The sequence below is a fragment of the Trichosurus vulpecula genome, chromosome 4 (genome assembly GCF_011100635.1).
Source record: "Trichosurus vulpecula isolate mTriVul1 chromosome 4, mTriVul1.pri, whole genome shotgun sequence".
NCBI lineage: Eukaryota > Metazoa > Chordata > Mammalia > Diprotodontia > Phalangeridae > Trichosurus > Trichosurus vulpecula.
Window position 1 is genome coordinate 101,725,543 of NC_050576.1, and position 23,077 is coordinate 101,748,619.

The 23,077-nt window shown below is 45.0% G+C and overlaps 2 protein-coding genes across 3 annotated transcripts in view; both read right to left on the reverse strand.

Annotated features, from left to right (window-relative positions):
- TNNT2 (troponin T2, cardiac type) overlaps window positions 1–12,435 on the reverse strand; it is a 29,243-nt gene extending 16,808 nt beyond the window's left edge. Inside the window, exons 1-4 of one of the 2 annotated variants that reach the window (XM_036755269.1) lie at window positions 12,231–12,435; window positions 7,117–7,168; window positions 4,972–4,982; window positions 4,857–4,871 (exon numbers count right to left, since the gene is read on the reverse strand). In XM_036755269.1, coding sequence (XP_036611164.1) covers window positions 4,857–4,871; window positions 4,972–4,982; window positions 7,117–7,154 — 64 coding nt within the window. In that variant the 5' untranslated portion in view covers window positions 7,155–7,168; window positions 12,231–12,435. The remainder of the gene's footprint in view (window positions 1–4,856; window positions 4,872–4,971; window positions 4,983–7,116; window positions 7,169–12,230) is intronic. The other variant, XM_036755270.1, reaches the window with a different exon arrangement.
- A 1,057-nt stretch (window positions 12,436–13,492) lies between these two features.
- Window positions 13,493–23,077, reverse strand: part of LAD1 (ladinin 1) — a 33,904-nt gene continuing 24,319 nt past the window's right edge. The window contains exons 6-10 of the mRNA XM_036756807.1: window positions 20,838–20,910; window positions 20,432–20,569; window positions 17,159–17,248; window positions 16,814–16,888; window positions 13,493–15,914 (exon numbers count right to left, since the gene is read on the reverse strand). Of these exons, the coding sequence (XP_036612702.1) occupies window positions 15,909–15,914; window positions 16,814–16,888; window positions 17,159–17,248; window positions 20,432–20,569; window positions 20,838–20,910 (382 nt within the window). The 3' untranslated portion in view covers window positions 13,493–15,908. The remainder of the gene's footprint in view (window positions 15,915–16,813; window positions 16,889–17,158; window positions 17,249–20,431; window positions 20,570–20,837; window positions 20,911–23,077) is intronic.

Consider the following 23,077-nt stretch of genomic DNA (forward strand, 5'->3'; position numbering starts at 1 on the left):
CTACTTTCCTTGATAACACAGATTCTAGAGTAGACAGTTAGGACTAAGGATAGAGAAAGAACCTTGGAAATAGACTCACAGAGGCACAATCAGAACACAGACAAATTGGAGAACCTATTCTAGATAAAAGAAGCTATTCATGTCTTCACCTAAGACTCCAACCCAGGAAATAGCCAGGTATTTGAGAAGGAACACTTGGAAGTGAATTTTCATTTCATTCATCATGTTCAGTTACAGTCAGCACAATTTTGGGGGGTCAGGTATTAATGAACTACAGCATGGAAGACAATCCAATGGAGGCAGTCAAGGTGGTGAGGAGAATGCTATATAAAATCTATCAAAGGAACAGCAGATGCGTAATGAGACAGGGAGAGAAAAGGACGAGAAGGGAAAGGAGAGGAGAGGAAAGGAAAGGAGAGGAGAGGAGAGGAAAGGAGAGGAGAGGGGAGGAGACGAGGGAAGGGGAGGGGAGGGAGGGGAAGGAAGAGGAGGGGAGGGGAGAGGAAAGGTTGAGGGAAGGGAGGGGAAAGAAAAAGAAGAAGAGGGAAAAGAAGGGAAGGAAAAGGAAAGATCAAGAGAAGGGAGGGAAAAGAAAGGAAAGGGAGGGAAAGAGAAGGCTCATTCTAAAAAATAAATGATTGCTGTCTTCAAACATTTGAAGAGCTATCAGGTAGAAAAGGGATTTGACTTGGTCTGTGTGGTCTTAGAGAAGAGGCAATGAGTAGAAGTTGCAGAGAGGCAAATGCTGGTTCCAAGTAAGGAAAAACTTGCTAATAACTGGGCCTATAGCAAAGTGTAATGGATTGTCTCAATAGACAGTGGGTTTTCTATTAATGTAGGTCTTTAAGTAGAGACTGGATGATTACTTGTCAGAGATTTTGAGAGAAGATTCCTGTTCAAGTATGACTTGGGCTAGATCCAATGCAATTCAACTCAGCACACGTATATTAAGCTTCAACTATCTGCAAGGCAATGTACTAGATGCTGAAGATACAATGACAAAATGAAAAATTCCCTGCCTTCAGAGAAATTGCATTCCACTGACATTCCTTCTGACTCTGAGATTCCATGATTCTGGTATGTTGGGGATAGAGGACGAAATCTGATTTTTTTTGAGTTAGGGGATGGGAGTGCGGCAGGGGCTTGATATCCACTAAGATTTTTCTAAAAGTATACAAAAACTGGAACAGAAAGGTGTTCTGGTCAACACCACAAAAGAATGCTGCATCCAGACTTACATTGCTCTGAGTAGGAGACAGCGGAGAGAGATGACCGCAACATCTCCAACGAGCTGGATTGAACTGGGTCAGTCTGCCATATTTCAAAAAGGTAAGGGAGCAGCAGCTAATTTGACCTTTCCTTCCCCCTCCCTTCCTCAATGGCAGCAAAAAGGATGTTACCAGTAGAATTCAAGTTCCTTAAGGGCAGGACTATTTCTTTTTTGCCTTACCATCCCTAGTGCAGGCCTTGAACATAGTAGATAATTAACAAATGTTTGTGACTTTGAATCAACAACTCCTCAATTTTTGTTATGAAAATTCCATCCATTGACTTGATATCATCTGAAACTATGTACATTCTTGGGCTAGGGGAATGCAAGGAGGAAAGAGGAGTTGTTCCACCATGCAATGCAATTGTCCATTTCCTGTATGAAATTGGTACCATCTTTGAAAGTAAATCTCTTAAGTCTAGAAGGACTTATTCATATGGAGCAGCCATGGTAAGACTGTGAGCCTACACCAGGCCTGCACAACCTGCAGCCCACCAAAGGATTTTGAGTTGCTTGTGAAAAATGTAGAGGAAAATATTTTTCTATGTGGAGGAAATCCTTTGGTGTGCCACAGATTGTACAGGCCTGGCCTACATTGTACTCAAAATATCTGTATGTTTATAAGTATCCAGAAAGTTAGCCAATTATTTCTGTTTTCATCTATATATTTGTATAGAAATAGTCCATCCACCTTAGAGTGGACAGGTGGAAGACCCTGTACCATCTAGGGTAGGAATCCTATAATCTCAATGGATCTATGGTCATATGACCAATGATGGAAATCTCAGCCCTTCCACCTGCTCATCCTGGGTGACTCTTGTCCACATACTCTCATAAATGCACCACCAGAGTCACCCAACAAGATAAGTACTTTCCTCTAGGCTGCTTGCCATTGTATGGACAGCAGTGGAGAATTTGATGTGAAGTATTCATATCCCCCACTCTTCCTAACTGACTAGCTGATCTTTTTATCTCATAATATATCTGATGACATCCTTCAGTGCCACTCCTTCTAATCAGTTTGTAATGCAGCACAATAGCATGGATATATGCTTGTTAGTTACTGATTGATAAAGTAATTGGATTCTTCATTGGATAGAAAGGAAAGTCTTGGTGACTGAAAAAGACTGGTTAGGAGGCTTAGACACAACATTAGAACTACAAAGAGCTTTAAGTGCATTTAGTCCAAAGCCTCATTTTACGGGTGAGCAAGCAGGCCAAGAGAAGTAAAGTGAAGTGTCTATGGTCAGGCAACTAGTTAGGGGTGGAGATGGGACTTGAACCCAAGTCTCTTGACTTCCAACCCAGTACTCTTTGCAATGTATCATTCTGAGGCCATGACCCAGTATTTTAGAAGCTCCTAGCCCCTCTGATTTTCCATGACTATGCAGATGGGCCTCTCTGACTTTCTCCCACAGCAGCAAGTGGAGGGCAAGCTTCTTCTCTAGTAGCATGTATGCCTCCAGCAGTTGGTGACCTCTTAGACCTTGTAGACTGATGGAGAATGTGGGGAATGAAGCAGCTATGAAGTAAAGAGGTTGGGAGGACCCCAATTATCCAGGTCCCCAAGAGAAAGAATGTGGGACAAGTAAAAAAAGAGTGGAGGGCCTTGAAGAAGGCAGAATTCTAGAACCATTATCAGATGCCATGGAAGGGCTGACAGAAAAAGGACAGAGACAGAAAGACACAAACACTCTGATAAACCCCTCTTCTCCTCCCCCCACCAAAAAAAGTCTGGGATATATCACAGTGGCAAGTTGTAGGAAGTGTAGTAAAATGAAATATTGTACTACCGTCCTCTTCCTCTATCCAATCTTCCTCTTCTGAGGCACAGGGAGTGGCAGCAGCAAAGGGGAAAAGTGAGAAAGGTTAGTTTGGCAGCAGAAAGCCAAGGATAAAAGCGGACATTGTACCCTTATGCTCCATTATCTCCTCTATCAGCCAGAAACTCAAAGTCATGATTGTCCCAACCCATTTCAGGCATAAACATTAGTAGAGCTGTAGAAAATTTGTTAGGCCACATAAGGGACAGCTTATGTGGTAGGGTGGAAGGAGCTTTGAATTTGGCATTAGGAGACCCAGTATTCAACCAGCCATGTGGCCAGGGACGAGTAATTTTGTTTCCCTGAGCCTCTGTAGGTTGGTTTGGAAATCCCTTCATGGCCAACATAGCAACATAGCTGCTAAAGAAGAAGCCATTAAATCACACAGTTCTTTGATGCTTCTTTGAGCTCAGGACGCCACCAAACAGGAAAGCATTAAAGGCAAATCCCGGTACACACAGCAGACACATTGATCCCAAAGCCAAGAAACCTAAGCCCCACCCAAGACCCTGCTGTAAAAAGTTGGCACATCTCCCAGGAACCAAGCCCCACGGGTGACCCACCTTACACAGATACTTCCTGAAATGCCAGTGCAGGTCTGAGTCCAGCTATAGCGATGCAAGAAATTCCTCAAACAACTCCCAAAGCACTTGGTGGTATTCCAAATAACCTCTCGCCCTCCTATGCTCACCTCCCCTCTTCTTCTTTACCCTGCTGTCCCCAATTCAGTTTCTCCCATAAGAAGAAATATATATTATCCCAAAGGCTATTTGGCCTGTGAAGTAGCCTGAACAGGGGAATAGATTATTTGGCAAGGAAGGACATGTGATAATTTTCACCTCTGACCCACTCCTAATGTCATCACACAGGACATGACCAAACCCTGAAAAATCCTCCCTCCATAGAAAACTCATTTCCTGACTTTAAAAGCTACATGTAATGACTTAACCAGAGAATTAGCTTGGCCTATAAAAAGGAAAATTGTCTGACTTGGTTTACGAGTATCATAGAAATGCTTTTTCAGACATTCTGATGCCTTGAGGTCCTGCTTGTCATTCGGGGGCTGTGGTGGAGCAAGGGCATCTTATCTCTTAAGGATTTCTATCATTTTATCATTTGAAGCAAACTGAAATGCTAAGTCCTGTGGTCATCCAATGAGATATCAGCACATCCATTTATACTACCTAGATCTCGCAGCTGCAATTTTTCCCCATGCTTTTCTCCCATTAGAATGTGACCTATTTGAGAGCTGGGACCATGTTTTTGCCCTTCTTTGTCTCCCCTGCACTTGGCACACTGCCTTGGAATACAGTAAGTGCTTAATAAATATTTGCTGACTACTGATTCACTGAGGGAGCTGGAAAGAGAATAGTTAATATGTTAGGGAATGGTTATGGGAAAATGGCAGGGAGAAATGGGCAGTTTCTTTAAACAAGAGAAGAGAGGTTGAAACATTTCAGCTAGATCCCTTGGGGAAGCCAACTCTACAAGATTTGGTAGAGGGAGGTTCTTCACCTTGGAATTCCACTACCATTGAAATCACAGGTCCAATCCCTAGACCTAGACCCTACGGATGGGGGAGGAAGGTTTGTGATTGGTCTGTTAAGAATGATGATCAGTTTTGGCTTTCAGATTAGAATCTACCTGGTAGGGAAAGTTAGACTGGAGAATCTAATGGTTGAGAGATTACCGGCTGTCTTGGATTCAAAGGACCCATCTTTCTTCTCCCCATTATGTACTCTGAAATGATTCTAGATACTTACCTTCCTCAGCCTCTTCTATGTGGAGGAGAAAGAGAGAAGAGAAAAAAGGAGAGATGAGTGAGTTTCAAGACAAAACTTCTTCTGGCCCAAAAGATGACAAATCTCCTGCTCTTACCTTCCTGCTCCCTGAAAAGAAAAATGAAACATTCCGTGGTGAGCCAACATATAGTCCTTCACAACCTTTTATTCCTACCTACTACACATATACACATATGCACACATACATGGCACATGAACACACAAACATGCACATGCACATATGCACACAAACATGCCCTGTCTGAGTTTTCTATGTGACTGACTTTATTGGAGTCTTTATTTTTCTGACATCAAGTCCAAACTCCTTACCTGCCATTCAAGCCCCTCAGCAATCTCCTTCCAACCTTTCTTTAATGGTTTCCACCACTTCCCTAAATGCATTCTCTCCCCTAGCTACCCCACTCCCAGGAAGGCTTTCCTCAGTCCCAACTTGGTGCCATTTCAATCATGTTACTTCTCACCGATGCTCCACGCCCCCTAACCTCCAACTATGAAAATGCCTTTCTCTCTTCTCTCCCCCGTCCAAATCCTGAGTGTCCTTCAGGGCCTTGCTTACGTCCCATCACCTCCCTAAAGCTTTCCCTGGTTATTCCTGCCCACAAGGATCTCTATCTACCTTTTCTGCCTACAGTATTTGTAATATTTATCCTACGGTATTTATCCAATAGTGTTTCTATCCTATAGTATTTATGACTCAATTTCCCTATCTGTAAAACTGGGATAATTACAGCACCTCCTTCCCAGGATGGTTGTGAGGTTAAAATGAGACAATACTTGTAAAGTACTTTGCCAACTTTAAAGTGATAAACATATGGTATCAATTGGCATTGTTATCATTAGTGTGGTAGTCAGGGCCACTCGAGTCCCCTGAAGGCAGGAACTGGGTTTCCTACTTCCTTTTCTCCCAACATGCCTAGTACTTTGTAGGTGTTTAGCAAGGTTTTGATTAATTTCTGCTACTTACGTGTCATGAGTATTGCAGGTGAGTTAGGAAGCTAATAGTAACATCCCAGTATCTTTGGATGAGCCTACATCCCAGTGCTCTCATCTAATTATAAATCATCCATCCACCTGCTTAATAGTTCACAGAACATCAGAGCAGGGGCTGTCTTTTGCCTTTTTTTGTATCCAATGATTAGCACAGTCCTTGGCACATAGTAGGCACCTAATACTTGTTGATTGACTGACTTTCATTAAATAGGAAAGAATAATAACAGGCTAGTGGTATGTCCCAGGATCGTTGCTCTCTGAACTCCATCAAAAAACATAAGATTGCTAACAATGATGACAACGCATTTATACAACACTTTCTGGTTTACAAAGTGCTTTCCTGTTGAAATGGGTCTCTTCCCTCTGACTTGTGCTTTTATCTGAGTGAGGAAACTCTCTTCCCCTGAGAGAGGCAGCTGGGTGGTACAGTACACAGAGCCCTGGGCCTGGAGCCAGGAAGAGCTGAGTTCAAATCTAGCCTGAAATACTTACTAACCACGTGACCCTGAGTAAGTCACTTAACCTCAGTGTCCTGTCTGTAAAATGAGGATAATAATAGCATCTATCTCCCAGGGTTGCTGTGAGGATCAAATAAATAGATAACAATTCTTTCATACAGTCCCCGGCACATAGTGCGCACTATGTAAATGTTAGTTATTGTTATTATTATTAATAGTATCTATTTCTCAGGGTTGTTGTGAGGGTCAAATGAAATCATATTTGTAAAATACTTAATAAAGTACCTGGTATACAGTAGGGGCTTAATAAATACTTTTTACCTTCCCTCTCCTAATGCAGGTCAGGAATTCCCCTGTAATTTATTATCCCTGAGAACTGCCGGGGGCACTGAGGTAAGGTCGTCCCTGTTGCCAAAATCTGATTGCTATTAAACTAAGCTATTTCGTGATGAGGAGGTTCTAGAGCCTAAATTGGCAGTCTAGGCTCTTTCGGGATGACATTGCCTATGTAGCTTAGCATGACCCGTTTAACCTTTTTAAGGCTTGGCCTCTCAACAGAATCACGTTCCCCGTTGACTTGGGAACTTGGATCATTTACCAGCCTCTTGCACAGATAGAATGTTTGTACCCTTTCCTCCCCACCCCACCCAACCCTGCCATGATCCTGAAATCTGGTCCTGCCAAACTTCCAAATCCATCTCCAGCCCTAAGACTGGGAATGAAAAACACAGAGAACACAGAAAACCAGGGAGGGGAGGGGGCCCCCCACTTACTCTTCATACTCCTCCACCACTTCTTCTGTGTCGGACATGGCGTCTGCTCCGCCTCCAAAGAGAAAGAAAGTCAGTAGCTGGAAAATAATCAAGCACAGCCCTTCCTCTTTCCTCCTTCCTCACCTCTGTGAGAAAAACTGCGGTGGTGGATGGGGGCTTGGGAAGGGGCAAAGTCAGGGCCTTTTGAGGGTTCTCTCTCAAGCCTCCCATGAGAGCTTCACATGATTCTTCAGGCTCTGCTCACTGCACTCTCCAAGTCAAACACCCTAGGAGCCCTGCTCTTTGACAAGCTTCACTGGTAGCAGTAGGAGTCAGATGATCTGGGTTCTAGTACTGCTTCTTCCAAGAGTTTGCTCTGTGTGTGTGTGTGTGTGTGTGTGTGTGTGTGTGTGTGTGTGTGTTTGTGTGATAGCACTGGATTTGGAGTCAGAGAAACTGGGTTCAGATTCACTTACTACCTGTGTAATAAGTACAAGCCACTTAACCTCTCTGGGCCTCGGTTTCCTCATCTGTAAAATGAGGAGGCTGAATCAGGTGAATGAATTCATAAATGAATGAAGATATTATGTTATAGAAATGATGTTTTATTTCTTAAATTCAGAATAAAATAATATTTTAAAAAAGAAAAAATCACAAGTGTAATTTGTCTCCTCACCAAAAAAAAAAAATAAACACAAATATAACATCTAAAAAAATAAAAATAAATGAAGAAGTGTTTATGAAGCAGGTATTAGTAACAGGCACTGTGCTAAGGCCTGATGACACAAATATAAAAATGGAGCCGATCCCGCCCTCAAAGAGTTTACATTCATATGAGAGAAGATAACATATATAAGGAATTGCAGCTAGCAAGCGAGCGGTAACTTTATAAGAGAAATTATAGGGATGGTGAGTGGAGTCATAAGGCAATTGGTTGATACGTCCTTTTCCAAGAAGAGTAGGTAAACACTGAGTCTAAAATCTGAGTCTAATCAAAGCAGCATTTCAAGAGTTTCCAGAAGCCATGTCCCTCAGAGCAAACAGTAGATGTCCTTTCTATCTCTCTAGCTAGGTGGTGTGATGAATACAAGTGCTGGACCTGGAGTCTGGAAGATTTGAGTTGAAATCTAGCCTTAGACACTTACTAGCTATATGTAACCCTGGAGAAGTCACTTAACCTCCATCTGCTTCAGTTTACTCAACCATAAAATAGTATTCATAATAGCACCCACCTCCCAGAGTTGTGAGGATCAAATGAGATAATATTTGTAACTTAACACAATGCTTGACACATAGTAGGTACTTAATAAATTCTTGTTCTCTTTTCCTGTTATCTCTCTTTCCCTTCATCTCTCTGTTTCTTCCTTCCTTTTCTCTTTCTCTCCTTCTTCTTCTTCATCTTCTTCTTCTCCTCCTCCTCCTCTTCTTCCTCTCTCTCTCTCTCTCTCTCTCTCTCTCTCTCTCTCCTCTTCCCTTTCTACTCTGCTTCTATGTCTCAGTCTCAGTCTCTGTGTCTGTCTCTCTCTGTGTGTCTAGAAAATTTACTTGGATAATGACACATCTTACTCTTGAAATTTGGACCAAGTTTGTGAGCTACCTGGGTGATCTTGAAGACCCATGCATGAGTCACACATCCAGAACCACTGATTTGGGGTGTCCCTTTTCGTGGCAGTCTCATTTGGTCCAAAGTGGTTCCAAGAGAGACTGGTTCCAAATGTGCCACACTTCTGGGTGCTATTTGACTGGCTAAGGTTCCCTTGCTGTGTGTGTGGTATGTGTATGTATGTGCAAAGAGTCCATTGGGCTCTGAGGAGTTCTAGTCCCTAATCTATACTGATCCTACTCCCACCCAAAAAAGCACAGAGAAATGAGCCTAGCCTTGGGAACTTAGTGAGCTAATCATCTGTATATCTCTGGGCATTTGGCCCTACGAGGGGCCCATCCCCATAGTGTGGTCCATCCCCCCTCCCCACCAGCATGAGTTGGAGAAAAGAAGGGTTTTGGGGGGAAATTTGAGCTTTTTGGGACCCCTGAAATGTTCTGTTGAACAGCCTGCCTGCCCCACCCCCACATGCCTTCATGTTCCCTCTGCTCTTTCTGACTGTAGGCCTTAAACATGAGGGCTGTGGGACAGATAAGGGAAAGTCAGGCCCTTCTCCACGTACGCTGGCACCACTATCCATCTACGGAAATAGCAGGCAGGATATGAAGTGGGTGATGGGGTTCTGACAGTCCCAAGATCACAGCCAAGCTAATCTCTCACTGAGGAACAAGACTAAAGGGAGAAGAATGTGTCTAGCAGTCCCCAAGAGCTAGGAGTCTGACCTCCCTGGTGGATTAGATAAGGACCTGATAGAGACAAGGCATGAGGATCCCAAATCTCCTCTATTCCTAACACTCAAGCCACCATCGTCTATAGAGTCCTTCAGTGACTATTGAAGGTCACCCCAAACTTAAGTCCTCCCATCATTCAGTCAGTCCATAAGCATTTATTAAGTGCCTACTAGTTGCCAAGGAAGCAGTGACTATAATTGCCATCATTATCCATTGAACTGGGTGATCAAGAATCATAGATAATCACATATTTTGGTAGCACTTTGAGGTTCACAAAGCCCTTTCCACACAACTGAAAGGTCAGTAGCCAAAGTATTATTATCCCCATTTTACAGACAGAAACTGAGACTTGTCCATAGTTACCCAGCTAGTAAGTGTCAGAGCTGGGACTGGAATCCAATTGTCCTGGTGCACTTTCCTCTACCACATACTGGCAGCAGAACTCCTCCCTGGGAGGGGTGGGTACAGTGAGTTAGTGTTAAGCCCAAGGTTAGAACTCATTCCTCAGGACTCTTAATCCAAAGCTTTTTTCTGCTGCTCAAAGCAGTTTCCAAGGTTCTTCCCAACTGTAAGATATTATGTAATGTTCATTTTTTAAAAATCACTCTTAAAAGGATGTTGGGCGAGGACAGTCCAATGGGGCAGGATTAAAGGGAGTGCGTTTTAAGGAGGTTGGGAGAAGGATCCAAATGGGCTCCAAGAAACACTATCTATGTGACCCTGGGCAAATCATTTTCCACCCCTGGGCCTCAGTTTCTCCCTCTGTGAAATGAGGGTGTTCCAATCAGATATCTCCAACATTGGGTGGTGCCAAGGGGAAGGCACACCAGAAAAAAGACTTAAGCGTCTTTTCTGTCTCAGTCTTTTGCCTTCAGGTTCCTGCTTTGTCAAGTCAACAAACATTTAAGTGCCGACTATGTGCCAGGCACTGTGCTAAGCACCAGGAATATAAAGAAAGTGAAAACAGTCCTTGTGTCACCCCCCCCCTGCCAAGAGCCCACCATCTAATGTGGGGAAAACCTAACATTTATATAGAGCTTTAAGGCTGGCAAAAAGCTTTACATATGTGATCTCATCTGACTCTCACAATGAACCTTTGAGATAAGTGCTCTTATCATCCTCATTTTATCGATTAGGAAACTGAGGCTGAGAGAGGTCAAGTAACTTGCCCAGGGTCACAAATTTTAGTGTCAGAGGAAGGATTTGAACTCAGATCTTCCTGACTCCAAGTCCAACATTATATACTGCATCACCTTGTTTCTCTTAAGCCTGCAGTTGCCCTTCTATCGTACCCACTGCAAGGTTGGAGTAGAAAGTGGTTCAGGAGGGGGAGAAGGGACAGGGATCAAGGCTGAAGTTTAGCTCCTGACCCTTTCAATATCTTGATGCTTCCTAATTCCTTCCCTGCTCTTTCTCTGAACAAAGAAATGGTCCTGTGAGGGGACAGTAGAACGATAGTCAGTAAGACTTCCTATAAAGCACGGAAGGTGAAGACATCTTGGGGTGTTAGGATCTCCAGCTAAGTAGACAGCTAGGTGCTGCAGTAGATAGAGCACCAGGCCTTAGACACTTACTAACTGTGTGACCCTGGGTAAATCACTTAACCTCATTTGCCTCAGTTTCCTCAACTGTAAAATAAGCTAGAAAAGGAAATGGCAAACCATTCCAATGTCTTTGACAAGAAAACCCCAAATGGGCTTGTGAAGAGTCAATTGAAACAACAGAACAACAACAAAAACAAACAGTAGGATCCCCAGAGAAGCAGAAATTGCCCTGCCACACTTATAGTGCCTGGCACATAGTAGGTGCTTAATAGATACTTGTTGATTGAATGATAGAAGTAAACAGAAGCTGACTGACCATTTTCCTGAGATACTGTGGAGAGAATTCCTATATCGGGCAATCCAGAAAGCTCAGCCCTCCAAGGGCTCTATGGACACTAACATTTTGAATACCTTATGTTTCCCAGCTCCCTGAGATGTTTCATCAGTCCTCTAGGAGGATTCTGAGGGGGGAGGGGGGAAGCCACTTGTCTAAACTAAATAAGGGAGTCTCACCAACTGCTACGACAGCATAGACATCAGGAAATAGTTGTGGGGACAGCTGGACTTGGTGTTAACCCCTTCCAATTAATGGGAGAAGACCAAACCTCAAACACACATTATTAAAAGATCTCCCTAGCCTGTCTCCTCACCCACTAAAGTGCATTCCCTAAAACTACAGAAGGGAATGAGCCAGACAACTAATCCCAAGTTGATACTGTCTCCTCAAAGTGTTAGCATGGATGGAAGTTTCAGAGGTCATAGTATAAATCTTTTTGCCTGTGGATTTTTTCCTTTCTTGAGTCACCATGACATTTCCCATGTCCCCAGAAAGAGGTTTGGCACACAAGGATGGAGATGAGAAGTGCTCTCAGGGCTGAGATTTAGGCTTTCAGAATTAAGATTTCACTCCATTCATCACTCCCTCCAACCCCCTTTCCCCCACAGAACTGAAAAGATCTAGGATGGCATATCCTTGCCTAGAGGTGGGGGAATGGATCTACTGAGTCCTGGTGGTCCCTGCCAAGTCCTAGAATTAGATCTCAGCCCTCCTTCTAGAGCTTGGGTTTGCAGTTTCCCACCCAAATGTGGTGACCTTGACTCTGGTAAGTCACCTAAATCTACAACTCCAATCTGTCCATAGCAGGACCCAGACAGACCAACAGCCTTTCTCTGGGCAAAGGTGTTGAGCATTTCCCTCCTCTCCTCCCATCCCTGGTTCTGCCTTCCCCTTTTTAGAGACTCAGGCTTGACGCTTACCTTGGGCCGGCCTCAACAGAGATCCTGGTTAGTGTCTGCTCGTTGGGAACTAGCTGCAGGCGGGGGGAAGGACAAGGTTTTAAGTGGGTGAGCGTGAGAGACCCTGGTCCCAGGAGCCAAGTCCCGCAGTAAAAGGAATGTGTCGACACAGGCAGTGGGGCGGGGAATGGGTTGCTGCTATTTTGGCAGGTGCTGAGGACCAGGCTGGAGGAATTTGTCCCCCACGCCTTATATGCCCAAGCTATTGTCCAGCTGCTGAGACAGGCTATTTTAAACTAGGGAAGATATGGGGAGACTTGGTGGGGAGGTGGGTGGAGGGCAGAGGGATGTGACATAAGCCAGCTGTCTCTCTTGAGAACTCTGATAAGCAGATGCTGAAGGCTGGGGCCCCAGAAATTGGGAAAGCCAGGATGGGAACAGGTTAGTGGGGATGGATAGATTTCAACCTTAAAACTCAGTCACTGCCCTTGCAATCTGTGACACAGCTGGCCCAAGTGCCCTTCCTTTGTTGGGGGGAAGGGTGTGTGCAAGGTTACATTCCTGAGTTCTGTATCATACTTGAAATGATATTATGTCATCTGGTCCTCTCAGCTCCCCCATAACTGGCTGTGTGACCTTGAGCACTCCACTTACTTTCTGGACCTCACCTTATAGGAGTTAGGGTGGTTGACTGATGGATTGGAAGGGTCCATAAAGATCATCTCTTTTGACATCTCATCCACAGAGAAGGCAACTGAGTTTTTCCATTTGTAAAGCTGGATTACAGGGTCTGACTCTTCTGCTGGGATTTGTGATGTGGTGAGGAGTGGGGTCCCCGGGGGAAAGAAGAGTGGGTGGGGAGTGGCTTCTGATGAAAGGGATTGGAGTTTGGACACAGGGGAGACCTTTTGACCAGTAGAAGCAGTTGGGCCACAAGCAGAACAGACAGCTGGGGAGGGAAGGGGTGGGGTTTGAGCACCTGTTTCCCTGAAGGTCTCTACAAAGAAAGATACACAGGATTGTGGTTGTCAAAAACCTTGATGGGGCTGAACAAGAACTCTTTTGTGGAGAGAGGCAAGGACAGGTGGGCGAGACAGGGCCTTTAGAATGATGGGTTGCTGGAGCCCAGCTTTCCTCTCCGTCCTGGCCCATCTCCCTCGATGATCTCTGCCAGAGCCCAGAATGCCAGATAAAACAGTTGCAGCTTGCATCCTAGACCCTATGTTCTCTGTTGCTGGCATTAAAAGTACCTAGCTCAAAGGTAATCAGGGATATATATTGTAGAGTCAGAAACAATTTTATTTCAGCACTGGAAAGACACTCTTAGAGGAATTCTGGGATGATTGGAACAAGGAACCAGGCAGTTTCCATCAAGGTCTGCCAAGTGAGGAGAGAGAATGATCAGAGAGAACAGACTAGAAAGGGCTCATGAGACCAGCTCAAGCTTGGGGTCTACTTCAAATTCTGCCTCCTCCATGAAGGCTTCCCAGCTGGAAAACACCTCTCTCGTCTCAGCTCGCAGCACTTTATATCATTATATTATATCTTCTTCCCTTAGAGGAAAAGCTCAGTGAGCAGAAGAGCAGATCTTAGCTGTCTTTGTAAGTGTTCCCATGCCTGATTTGGTGCTCCCTGCACCTAGATCAGTAGGTCAGGGGCCTGTAACACCTCTGGGGACCTTGGAAGCCAGCTGAAGGCAGGGACCTTCATCACACTACAATGTGCTACAATGGAATAAGAATGGTGGGTTTGGGCAAGTCACAATCTCTTTGGTTCAGTTTCCCCATCTATAGAATGAGGGAAATTGACGAGGTAACTTCTAAGTTCCTGTCTAGTTTAAAATGTATGATCCTCTGATCTCTCCTAAAGGCCCTAGCTGCATCCTAACTTGGGTGTGGGGAGGGTTCAGATGTCCCCTACTAATTCAGCCCAATTCTGAGAGTGAAACAAGGAAAACTCCTCGAGTCAGGCAGGAATACCTCTAGATCTAAATAAACTCCCTTTCTCCCACAACCCAGACAGTCCTGGCATACAATGGACACTGAAGAAATATCTGGGGATAAACTGAATGATTGGGTCAGTTCTGCCCCTGCTTGGCACAGTCCTTGTCACCCAGGGGGTGCTTAGTGTTTATTGCCTGACTGCTTCCACCAGGGCTCTGAGCTGCTCCCAGGAGTCACCAAGGATCCTGGCCAGTTACTGAGCCCAGCACAAGCACCAATCTTACCCTTGCCAATCTAGTCTTCCTCAAGGCATCCAAGGGTTATTATTAACTTTTGATTTTCCACAGAAAGGCACATGAGCCTGGATACTCTAAAACCACAGATAACTCCAAAAATCAATGCCAAAGCATCTGGAAGATGCCACTGGATTTGTAGAAGGCTATAAATTGAAATGAGGCTTCTAAATGATTTTGCTTTCCCTGAGTGCATAGGGGTTAATGTATCAGGTTAATAGGAGTTTGTTGGTTAGCAGTGAACACAAGCTCTAGAGAATCCACAAAGTGAACAAGCATCACAAAGGTCATAGAAACCTAGCATTAAATAACATCAGCTTTGTAACCTGAGCAGGCAGGGGTGACCCTATGGGGTGACTCTGGCCTCCAGGTCTCCTCACAGCAGACAGTGGAAGCGAAAGGGCTCAGCCTACATTTGACTTGAGAGAGAACCAGAAATGGGCAATAATTTAAAGGGCACTGATCTTCCATACCTGGTTTCAATCTTCATAGTTTAAAACTTTGGTCCCTACTTAAAACCAAATCCCCCTGGGAGGGAGAATAGTTGAAGCTATCAGTCACTTATACCTTCACATGAATGCATTTATCAGGTCCTTTGCTGAAAGCAGATTTTGGCAGGGGAGATTAGGGAAAGAGCGTGAGCAAAGTGGGCAGCTGGAGGGATATCAAGGGGCTGCCTTGGGGGTGGGGAAGAAACCAAAGAACGGACATCTGGGCACATGAAAGTCAAAATTCCATTGCTGACCATTTGGCCCTGGGCAGATAAGAGTGGACAGGATGTCTGGTCTTAACAGCCAATGAGGGAAAGGGGGGAAGGGTTTTTTGGGGGGGGATGTAGGGAGAGAGGTAAATCAGAGGCAGGTGGAGTTACTTGCAGAGGTGAGAGGCAATACCAGGGATGCAGTCCTTCCAGAGGGATGGCCCTGCTGGGAACGTTAATGATGAGCCAGGACTTAAGGAATCTTTTCAGACAGGATATTGAAATAACTCCTCTAACCCCTGTGGGGGCTGTTCTAGCTATCTCTAGTTCCTCCCCTTCCCTCCTGGAGTCTCCCCTAGGGATGAGCAGGATTGATTGTCTGCTCTTTGCTAGGTTGGAGGTGGCTTGAGTGGAGTGACAAGGCCTTTGGTCCCTGTCCAGTGTTCCCAAAGGTATCAGAGTGCCTAGGGTAGAATGTAAAGATGTCAATGTGTTCCCGGACCCAATGGCTTCAGCAAAGAAGGAGCTGGGTGAGATTCACCTGGAGTACCCAGCTCTCTCTCCCCTTTCACTCTTTTTGGCAGTGACACTTCTCTCAGGTATTCTTAGGTGTTCCAGGGACTGAGGCCCAATCAGTTCTGAGATTCAGAGGCTAGAAAGGAAGCTTTGCAGGGAACAGTGAGAAGTGAAGACAGCATTGACCAAATACCCAGGCCTGGCATGTAGGCTGCAGATCCAGGCCCTCCCATTTCAGCAAGTCCTGTCAAAGCTGTGGGGACAAAAGTGGTAGTACATTAGAAATGAGGAAGGGAAGGCTCAGAAGAAAAATCAGTTAGTCCTGCTATAGTTGGGGGGGATTTGGGGGGGGGACACAAGAACTTTAGGGTTGGGAGGAAGTACCCACTGCACCCCCAGTTCAATGCCCAAAGATACAGTGGCCAAGAACAACAAAGTGTCTGCTGGGAAGATGTGAAGGGGAATTGTAGGGTTCCAACTGAGGCTGAGAACACTGAAGAACTCAACCAACCATTTCTCTACACTGGCCCAAATCACCCAGACATAGCAAAAGGGGGAAGATTTCTGGATTTTATGTATTATACACAAATAAACATAATGGGAGTAAGTGGTGATAATAATAGCTAACATTTATATAGTGCTTTGAGGTTTGCAAAACTCTATGCACATATTGCCTCATTTGATCCTTACAACAACCTTGTGAAGTAGGTGCTACTATTATCCCTACTTTACAGATGAGGAAACTGAAGCAGTGAAAGATTAAGTGACTTGCTCAGGGTCATGCAAATCATAAATGTCAAAGTAAGGATCATACTCAGGATATCCTGACTCCAGTCCAGCCCTCCATCCATTACATCAAGGTCCCTCTTGACAGCTCTACTATACATAGATACACATGCACATATACATACATGTACATATATACACACACATACATGTGCATATGCACATATGTATATATACGTGTGTGTGTACACACATATACAGACAGATGCACCCCATCCTACTATTTCATTACAGAGAAAAGGAAAGGAGTTTGACTAGGCAGGCACCTGCTTTCCTAAGAAGACCAGGCAAAGGAGAAATCTCCAGCTGAAGCCAGTGAGATCCCAAATTCAAGTGGTCCTAGGAATACTTCCTGCTCCCCCTCACCTGGGTATCTGTGGGAGAGGTGGCTTGCTTTCCCCATGAGGTCTTCTTGGCAGATGCTGCCTCCTTCCTTGTGTTCTGATGAGAGAACAGTGACTGAGTGAAAGAGAAGGATTCTGGACCTGATGCATGCCCTGTGCTCCCGCTATGTGTCTGGGCATCAAGGGTCCCAGACCCAACGTCTTGCTGCTTAGGCTGGTCTTATTGGGAACAGTCCCACCCCCTTTAATTCAAAGCCCATCCCACTCACCCCACTGCATTCTGAATCTTTGCTTCAGCTGTTGACTTTTAACAGAGACCCCGAAGGCAGTGGCTTGTGGGTCACTCCATATTGTGGGTGACCATTACCTGGGAGTCTTGGTCTCCTCCAGTGTCCTGGGTTCTGCTGACCCACAGGTTGAGCCGTGAAGTCACCACACCTGAGAGTCTCAGGTCCTCCTAGACAGAGGGAGAGAGAGAGAGAGAGAGAGAGAGAGAGAGAGAGAGAGAGAGAGAGAGAGAGAGAGAGAGAGAGAGAGAGAGAGAGAAGGAGAGAGAGAAGAAGAGAAAGAAAGAAAGAAAGGGAGGGAGGGAGGAAGAAAGAAAAGAAAGAAAGAAAGGAAGGAAGGAAGGAAGAAAGGAAGAAAGAAGGAGAGAGAGTTCTAGGTCACAGAACAACAAGGTTTAGGGATACTGGGGACAACATATCCAGGCACTTTCAAAAGGAAGCCAGATTGATACAGGCTCTGCCTCTTCCTCCTGAGCACCTGAGCCAGGGCGCTCTCTTTCTCCCTGGCTCTGGCCCAGGCCACACCTGCATATCTAAGCAAAGACAGAATGACTACTTGTCAGGGACCTTGTAGAGTGAATTGATACACGGCTAAACAAGGACCTCCCCCTGTCTCAGATCCTACTTAGTACTTGATTTTGCCCTCCAGTAAACTTGTGTGATACTGTATATCACAGCTACTTGTGTTACTGCTGGACTGTACGATTCATGAGGTCAGAGACAATGTCTCATCTAAACTTTGTATCTTGCCCCAGTGCCCAACATAAGTGCTTCATTTTTTTCTAAATAACAAACATTTGTTATTAGTCCCTCTGTCAATTCATCCTCACCTAGACTATTGTGTTAGCCTTTTAGCTAGTGTCCCTACTTCAAGTTTCTCCCCTCACTAATTACTCCATCCTCCACACAGCTGCCAAAGTGCTTTCCTAAGATATGAAGACCGTGTCACTTTTTGATAAACCTCACTGACTGTCTTTTGCCTCTAGGGCCATATACAAATGCCCATTTGTCATTTAATGCCCATGTCTTCTCAACATGGTCCCAACCTACCTCCACAGGCTTATCATCTATTCTTCCCTTCCATGCCTCTATGATCCAATCAAACTGGCCTCCTCGGTGTTCCTCCCATCTCTTCCTCCTCACATTGACTGTTCTATAGTTCCTTCCTCTTCCTGCCTCTCACTCCTGCCTTACACTCTCTAGTTTTCTTCAAAGCTCAGCTCAAAGGCTACCTGCTACCTAAAGCCCTTCCTGACCCCTGGCCCCAGTAAATTTCTAGCACTTTTCTTCTTCAATTTACCCCATATTTGTTTTGTATGTGTATGTTTTGTTTCCCATGATAAACTGTGAGCTCCTTGAAGGCAGGAACTGCTTCATTTTTGCCTTCCCTGGGGCCTAGCACCATGCCTAGTTGGCACGTAGTAGGCAGTTAAACAAATGTGTGTTGATTGCTTTAATGATATCTGAGTGACCCTTCAACTCTCATATTTGGAGGTTCTATGAAACTGTCACTTGGACTCAGGAGGACTCAGGGCAAGGGCAGTAAATAGTCTAGTAAATAGTTTAGATGGGGAGGAATTCCAGGCTCTCCTGTTTGCAGGTGATACGCTCATTGGGTCAAAGCCTCCCAAATGAGATTCATGATGACTCGAAGTAGTTCAGTCTCCTTATCCATGCAGGAAAAGCCAAATGGATGAAGAATGTTTATTGTGCAGATTATGTTAGTCGATAAGCATTTATTAAGTACTTACTCAGGCAGCTAGATGGCGCCATAGTGCACAGAGCACCAGGCTGAGAGTCAGGAAGCCGCATCTTTGTGAGTTCAAATCCAGCTTCAGATGCTTACTAGCTATATGACCCTGGGAAAGTCACTTAACCCTGTTTGCCTCAATTTCTTCATCTGTAAAATGAGCTGGAGAAGGAAATGGCAAACTGCTCCAGTTATCTTTGCCAAGAAAATCCCAGATGGGGTCAGGAAGAGTCGGACACAACTAAAATGACTGAACAACAAGCACCTGTTATGTGCCAGGCACTATAGTAAGCACTGGGGAGATGAAGAAAGGCAAACAATAGACCCTACCCTCAGGGAGATCACCGTCTAATGTGAGAGACAACATGCAAACAATTATGTTATATATGAACAAGATGTAAATAACATAAATTGGAAATAATCTCAGAGACAAGGTATTAAGATTGAGGAGGTCTGGGAAAGGCTTCTTATAGAACATTATCTGAGCCTTGAATAAATCCAAGAAGTGGAGATGAGGAAGGGGAGCATTCAGGCCTGGGGGACAGACAGTGAAAACAAAATCGGATGAACGGTCCACAGAGCTGACCCATCCATAGCTATAGCTCAGGCAGATAATGCAGATGGATAAGCTGGGCCCAGACCTAAATGGAAGGAGATTGGGCTGGAGTGCCTTCGGAAATTTATGCAGAACTTTCAATAACTCCCAAGCTCCTCTCTGAGATAAAGGCCTATATTTTTTAATACTAATATTCTTCCTGAGTATTTGAGTAGTCTTCTGTGCTGCTCTGTGACTAAGAGTCTTGGCTGGAATGGCACAGTCTCAGAAAAATTAAATTCCCCAAACGTGAATGAAGAGGCACATTGTGGGGATGAGTAGGCTCTAATAGTAGATGTAACATAAAGGACGTGCGAAAGTCAGGATCATAGGAGCCTAGATTTAAAGCTGTAAGGGACCTTAGAGATAATGGAATCCAATTTCTTCATATTATAGATGAAGAACCTGAGGACCACAGAAGTTAAGTGACTTGCCTGAGGTTTATTTCACAGCTAGTAAATGTCTAGAAACCAGAATTCGAACCCAGATCTTCTTGACTCTCAGTCCAAACCTCTATCCAGTTACAGCTTAGTACAATGCCTGGTATATATAGCAAGCTTAATAAATGACTGACTACAGCATGCTGCCTGTACAATGTAGCAAGAGTGAAGTATGACCTGCCCATACACCGCACTGGTGAAATATAACCTACCCCAACACCCCATGGTGTTGACAGGGCTCTAGGTGTTGGGCCAGGGATGGTGTGTCTGGTTAGTGTCAGGAGGATACCTACAAACATATACCTAAGATGATTATATTTTGTGTACCAATAATTAGAACTCATGGTCTGATAAAGGATATTCCTTTTGCAAAACCTCCCTCTCCACGCCTGCCTTAGAATCAGGATTGTTGCAGAATATGCAGGAGGTTTGGTCGCCGTAGGCATACCACCCCACTTTTGGAGTTGTGGAAGGAAGGTATTTCTTCCCCTGCCTCCCCACTCCAGGAAAGAGCCCAGATGGAGGAGAAATCCAGGCAGAGAGAATCTCAGCATTGGATCTTCCTTACCTTCCTGCTCAGAGCTGGCTCAGCCCTGCTATTCCTGGTCTGCTCCTTCTCAAAGAGGCTCCTCTTACTGGCCACCCCAACAGGAGCCACAAAGAACTCAGTCCGGGATGAACCTGGAGTCCTGACAGATTCTGATCTCTGGGAACAGAGAGAACAGAAACCGCTCAGTCACCCTGAAGCAAGGGTGGAGTGGGAGAGGGTTAAAAGGATGGGGAGGGATGGAAGGGAGAAGGGAAAGGAAAATGAGCTCCATAAGTGCCAGGGACTTTGGCGTAAGTGATACCCCCCTTTCTCCAGTTTTTTCCCCACCTGTGTACTTGGATTACTCCTGGGCCCCTCCACCAACAGCTCTAGGAGAGGGCCCTTCCCTTCCCCCACATATCTAGGCCTGTTTCTGCCCACTCACCTGTATAGCTGTGTGGTATCTCTCCAACTTCTCCCCTAACTTGACTGTGTTGCTTGGAAGCCTCACACTGGCACTGGGAGGAGGAGGAGGAGGAGGAAGAGGAGGAGGAGAGAGGAGTTGGTTAGAAGTCCCACCAAGACCAAGTCTCTGTCCTGCATCCGTGGGAATGGGGGATGGAGGGTAGGGGTTCTGCATCAACTAATCCCTCTCCTTCCACCTCCCCCTTCCAGCTCCCCAAGGGGCTGGAACCATTAAGAGGGTAGTTGTATACCCATCCTGCCACCTGGTGCCAGAGATGGGCACTTGAGTGATTCTGTTGATTTATAACTCTCCACCTGAACCTGAAGATGGTATCTGACTCAGCTTCTTCCGGTTGGTCCTCCTCCCTCTGCCCAAGCAAATCTACTCTGAGAACAATGACTACATAGGAAAAAACATTGAGAACAAGGGACATTCTTGGGGGGGGGCCCCACCCAGAGCAAAGCTAACTGTGCTCAGTGGATTGTAGAGGAATCTGTTCTGTTTGTACTTTAGGAGTGGAGGAGAGGGAAGGATAAAGGGAACAAAGTGTCTTTAGCTTTTTCTTTAATGTATGTGCCCATCAGATTGGGAACACCTTGGAAGTGAGGACTGCAATTCCAGCCTCAGACAGGGAGCTTCCTAAGAACGATAGGATGGCCTCCATCAAAGTGGGAATTGTCTAAGAATAAAGGGTCATGCTCCCCCTTATTTTGCATCCACAACTTTCCATCCCTTAACTTGGTCCTCAGTACAGCAGAGTGACTTCCAGTGATCTGTCCTTACCCAAAATCCCAAATCCCATAGTTTCCCAGGACACTTGTCCTTGGGGCAGAAGTATAGAAGCTAGAAATGAATGAATCTTGGGCAGAACTCAGCCATCCTACCTAAGAGTCTTTCCTTAGCTGTCTCTGAGGCTTTACAAAACCTCCCACTCCCTGTCCCATTCCCGCCCAGTTCTCCTCAAAGTCCTCTTTTAGATAAGCCCTCTCCTCTTCCCATTTCTGTCTTGCTCTTCTCAAGGTCTCCTTTAGGTTGACCTCCTTACTGATCAAATCTACGGCCCTCCTGGTCTCCTCCATCCATCAGCCTGAGGGACTGCTGGGCTGCCAACATATGTTCCTCAAGGCAGAACCACAGCCCCACCTTCAAGCCATAACTTATCAAGCCCTTCAGTAAAGAAAGGAGCAAGGATTCTGTCCCAGATGGGAAAGGAAGGGCCCTGGGTGAAGAACATCAAGGCTAAGGAACAAAAAGAATATAAGTGGCAATAAACTCTGAGAATTCATTGGTTCAAGAGGTGCATCTGGTGCCATAGGCATACAAATAGGCTAGCTTTCCTTATTCACAGATCTGTGATTGCATCACTCCTCTGCTCAAAAACCTTTAATGGTTCCCACCTTCCAATGGAAATGAGAAGTCATCTAGTATGGAGGAAAGTCTAAAGTCTTGGACGCTAAAGATTGGGCTTGAGCTCTGGCTTTAATGAGTCAGCCTAACAGCTCTCATCCTCAGTTTTCACATGTGCAAAATGAGCATCACAATAATGGTACATTATGTGACTCACAGAATTGTGAAGAAATTGTATGAACCATGAACTGCTATATAAATATAGACTATTATTATAAATGAGCCACTAGGTGGTGCCATAGTGCAGAGTGTAGTGCCTGAAGTCAGGAAGATCATCTTGAGTTCAAATCCAGATGAAGACACTAGCTGTGTGACCCTGTGCAAGTCACTTAATTCTGTTTGCCTCAGTTTCATCATATGTAAAATGAGCTGGAGAAGAAAATGGCAAACCACCCCAGCATCTTTGCCAAGAAAACCCCAAATGGAGTCATGAGGAGTTGGACATAACTGAACAATAAAATTATTACAATTAAAATCCAGATTTTCTTTCTTTCAAGGCCTTCTATAAGCTGGCACCATCTTACCTTTCCTATCTTCTTTCATAAAATTCCCCTACATGCTCTGGCTACAAGCCAGGGGTCCCTCGAAGTATTGTACAATCCTGGATTCATATGTTTGCTCTCTGTTCTTGGAATGCCCTTCTCACCCATATTCCTACCCATCATTTGAAGCCTGGCTCAGATGGTACCTCTGAATCCCCTCCTCCTCCAAAGTCAGTAATGATTATTAGGATCAAATATTTTTATACCATCTGACAAACTGAAACCAAGTGAGGCTAAGTGACTTCCAGACTGTAAGCCCGTGAAGGCAGG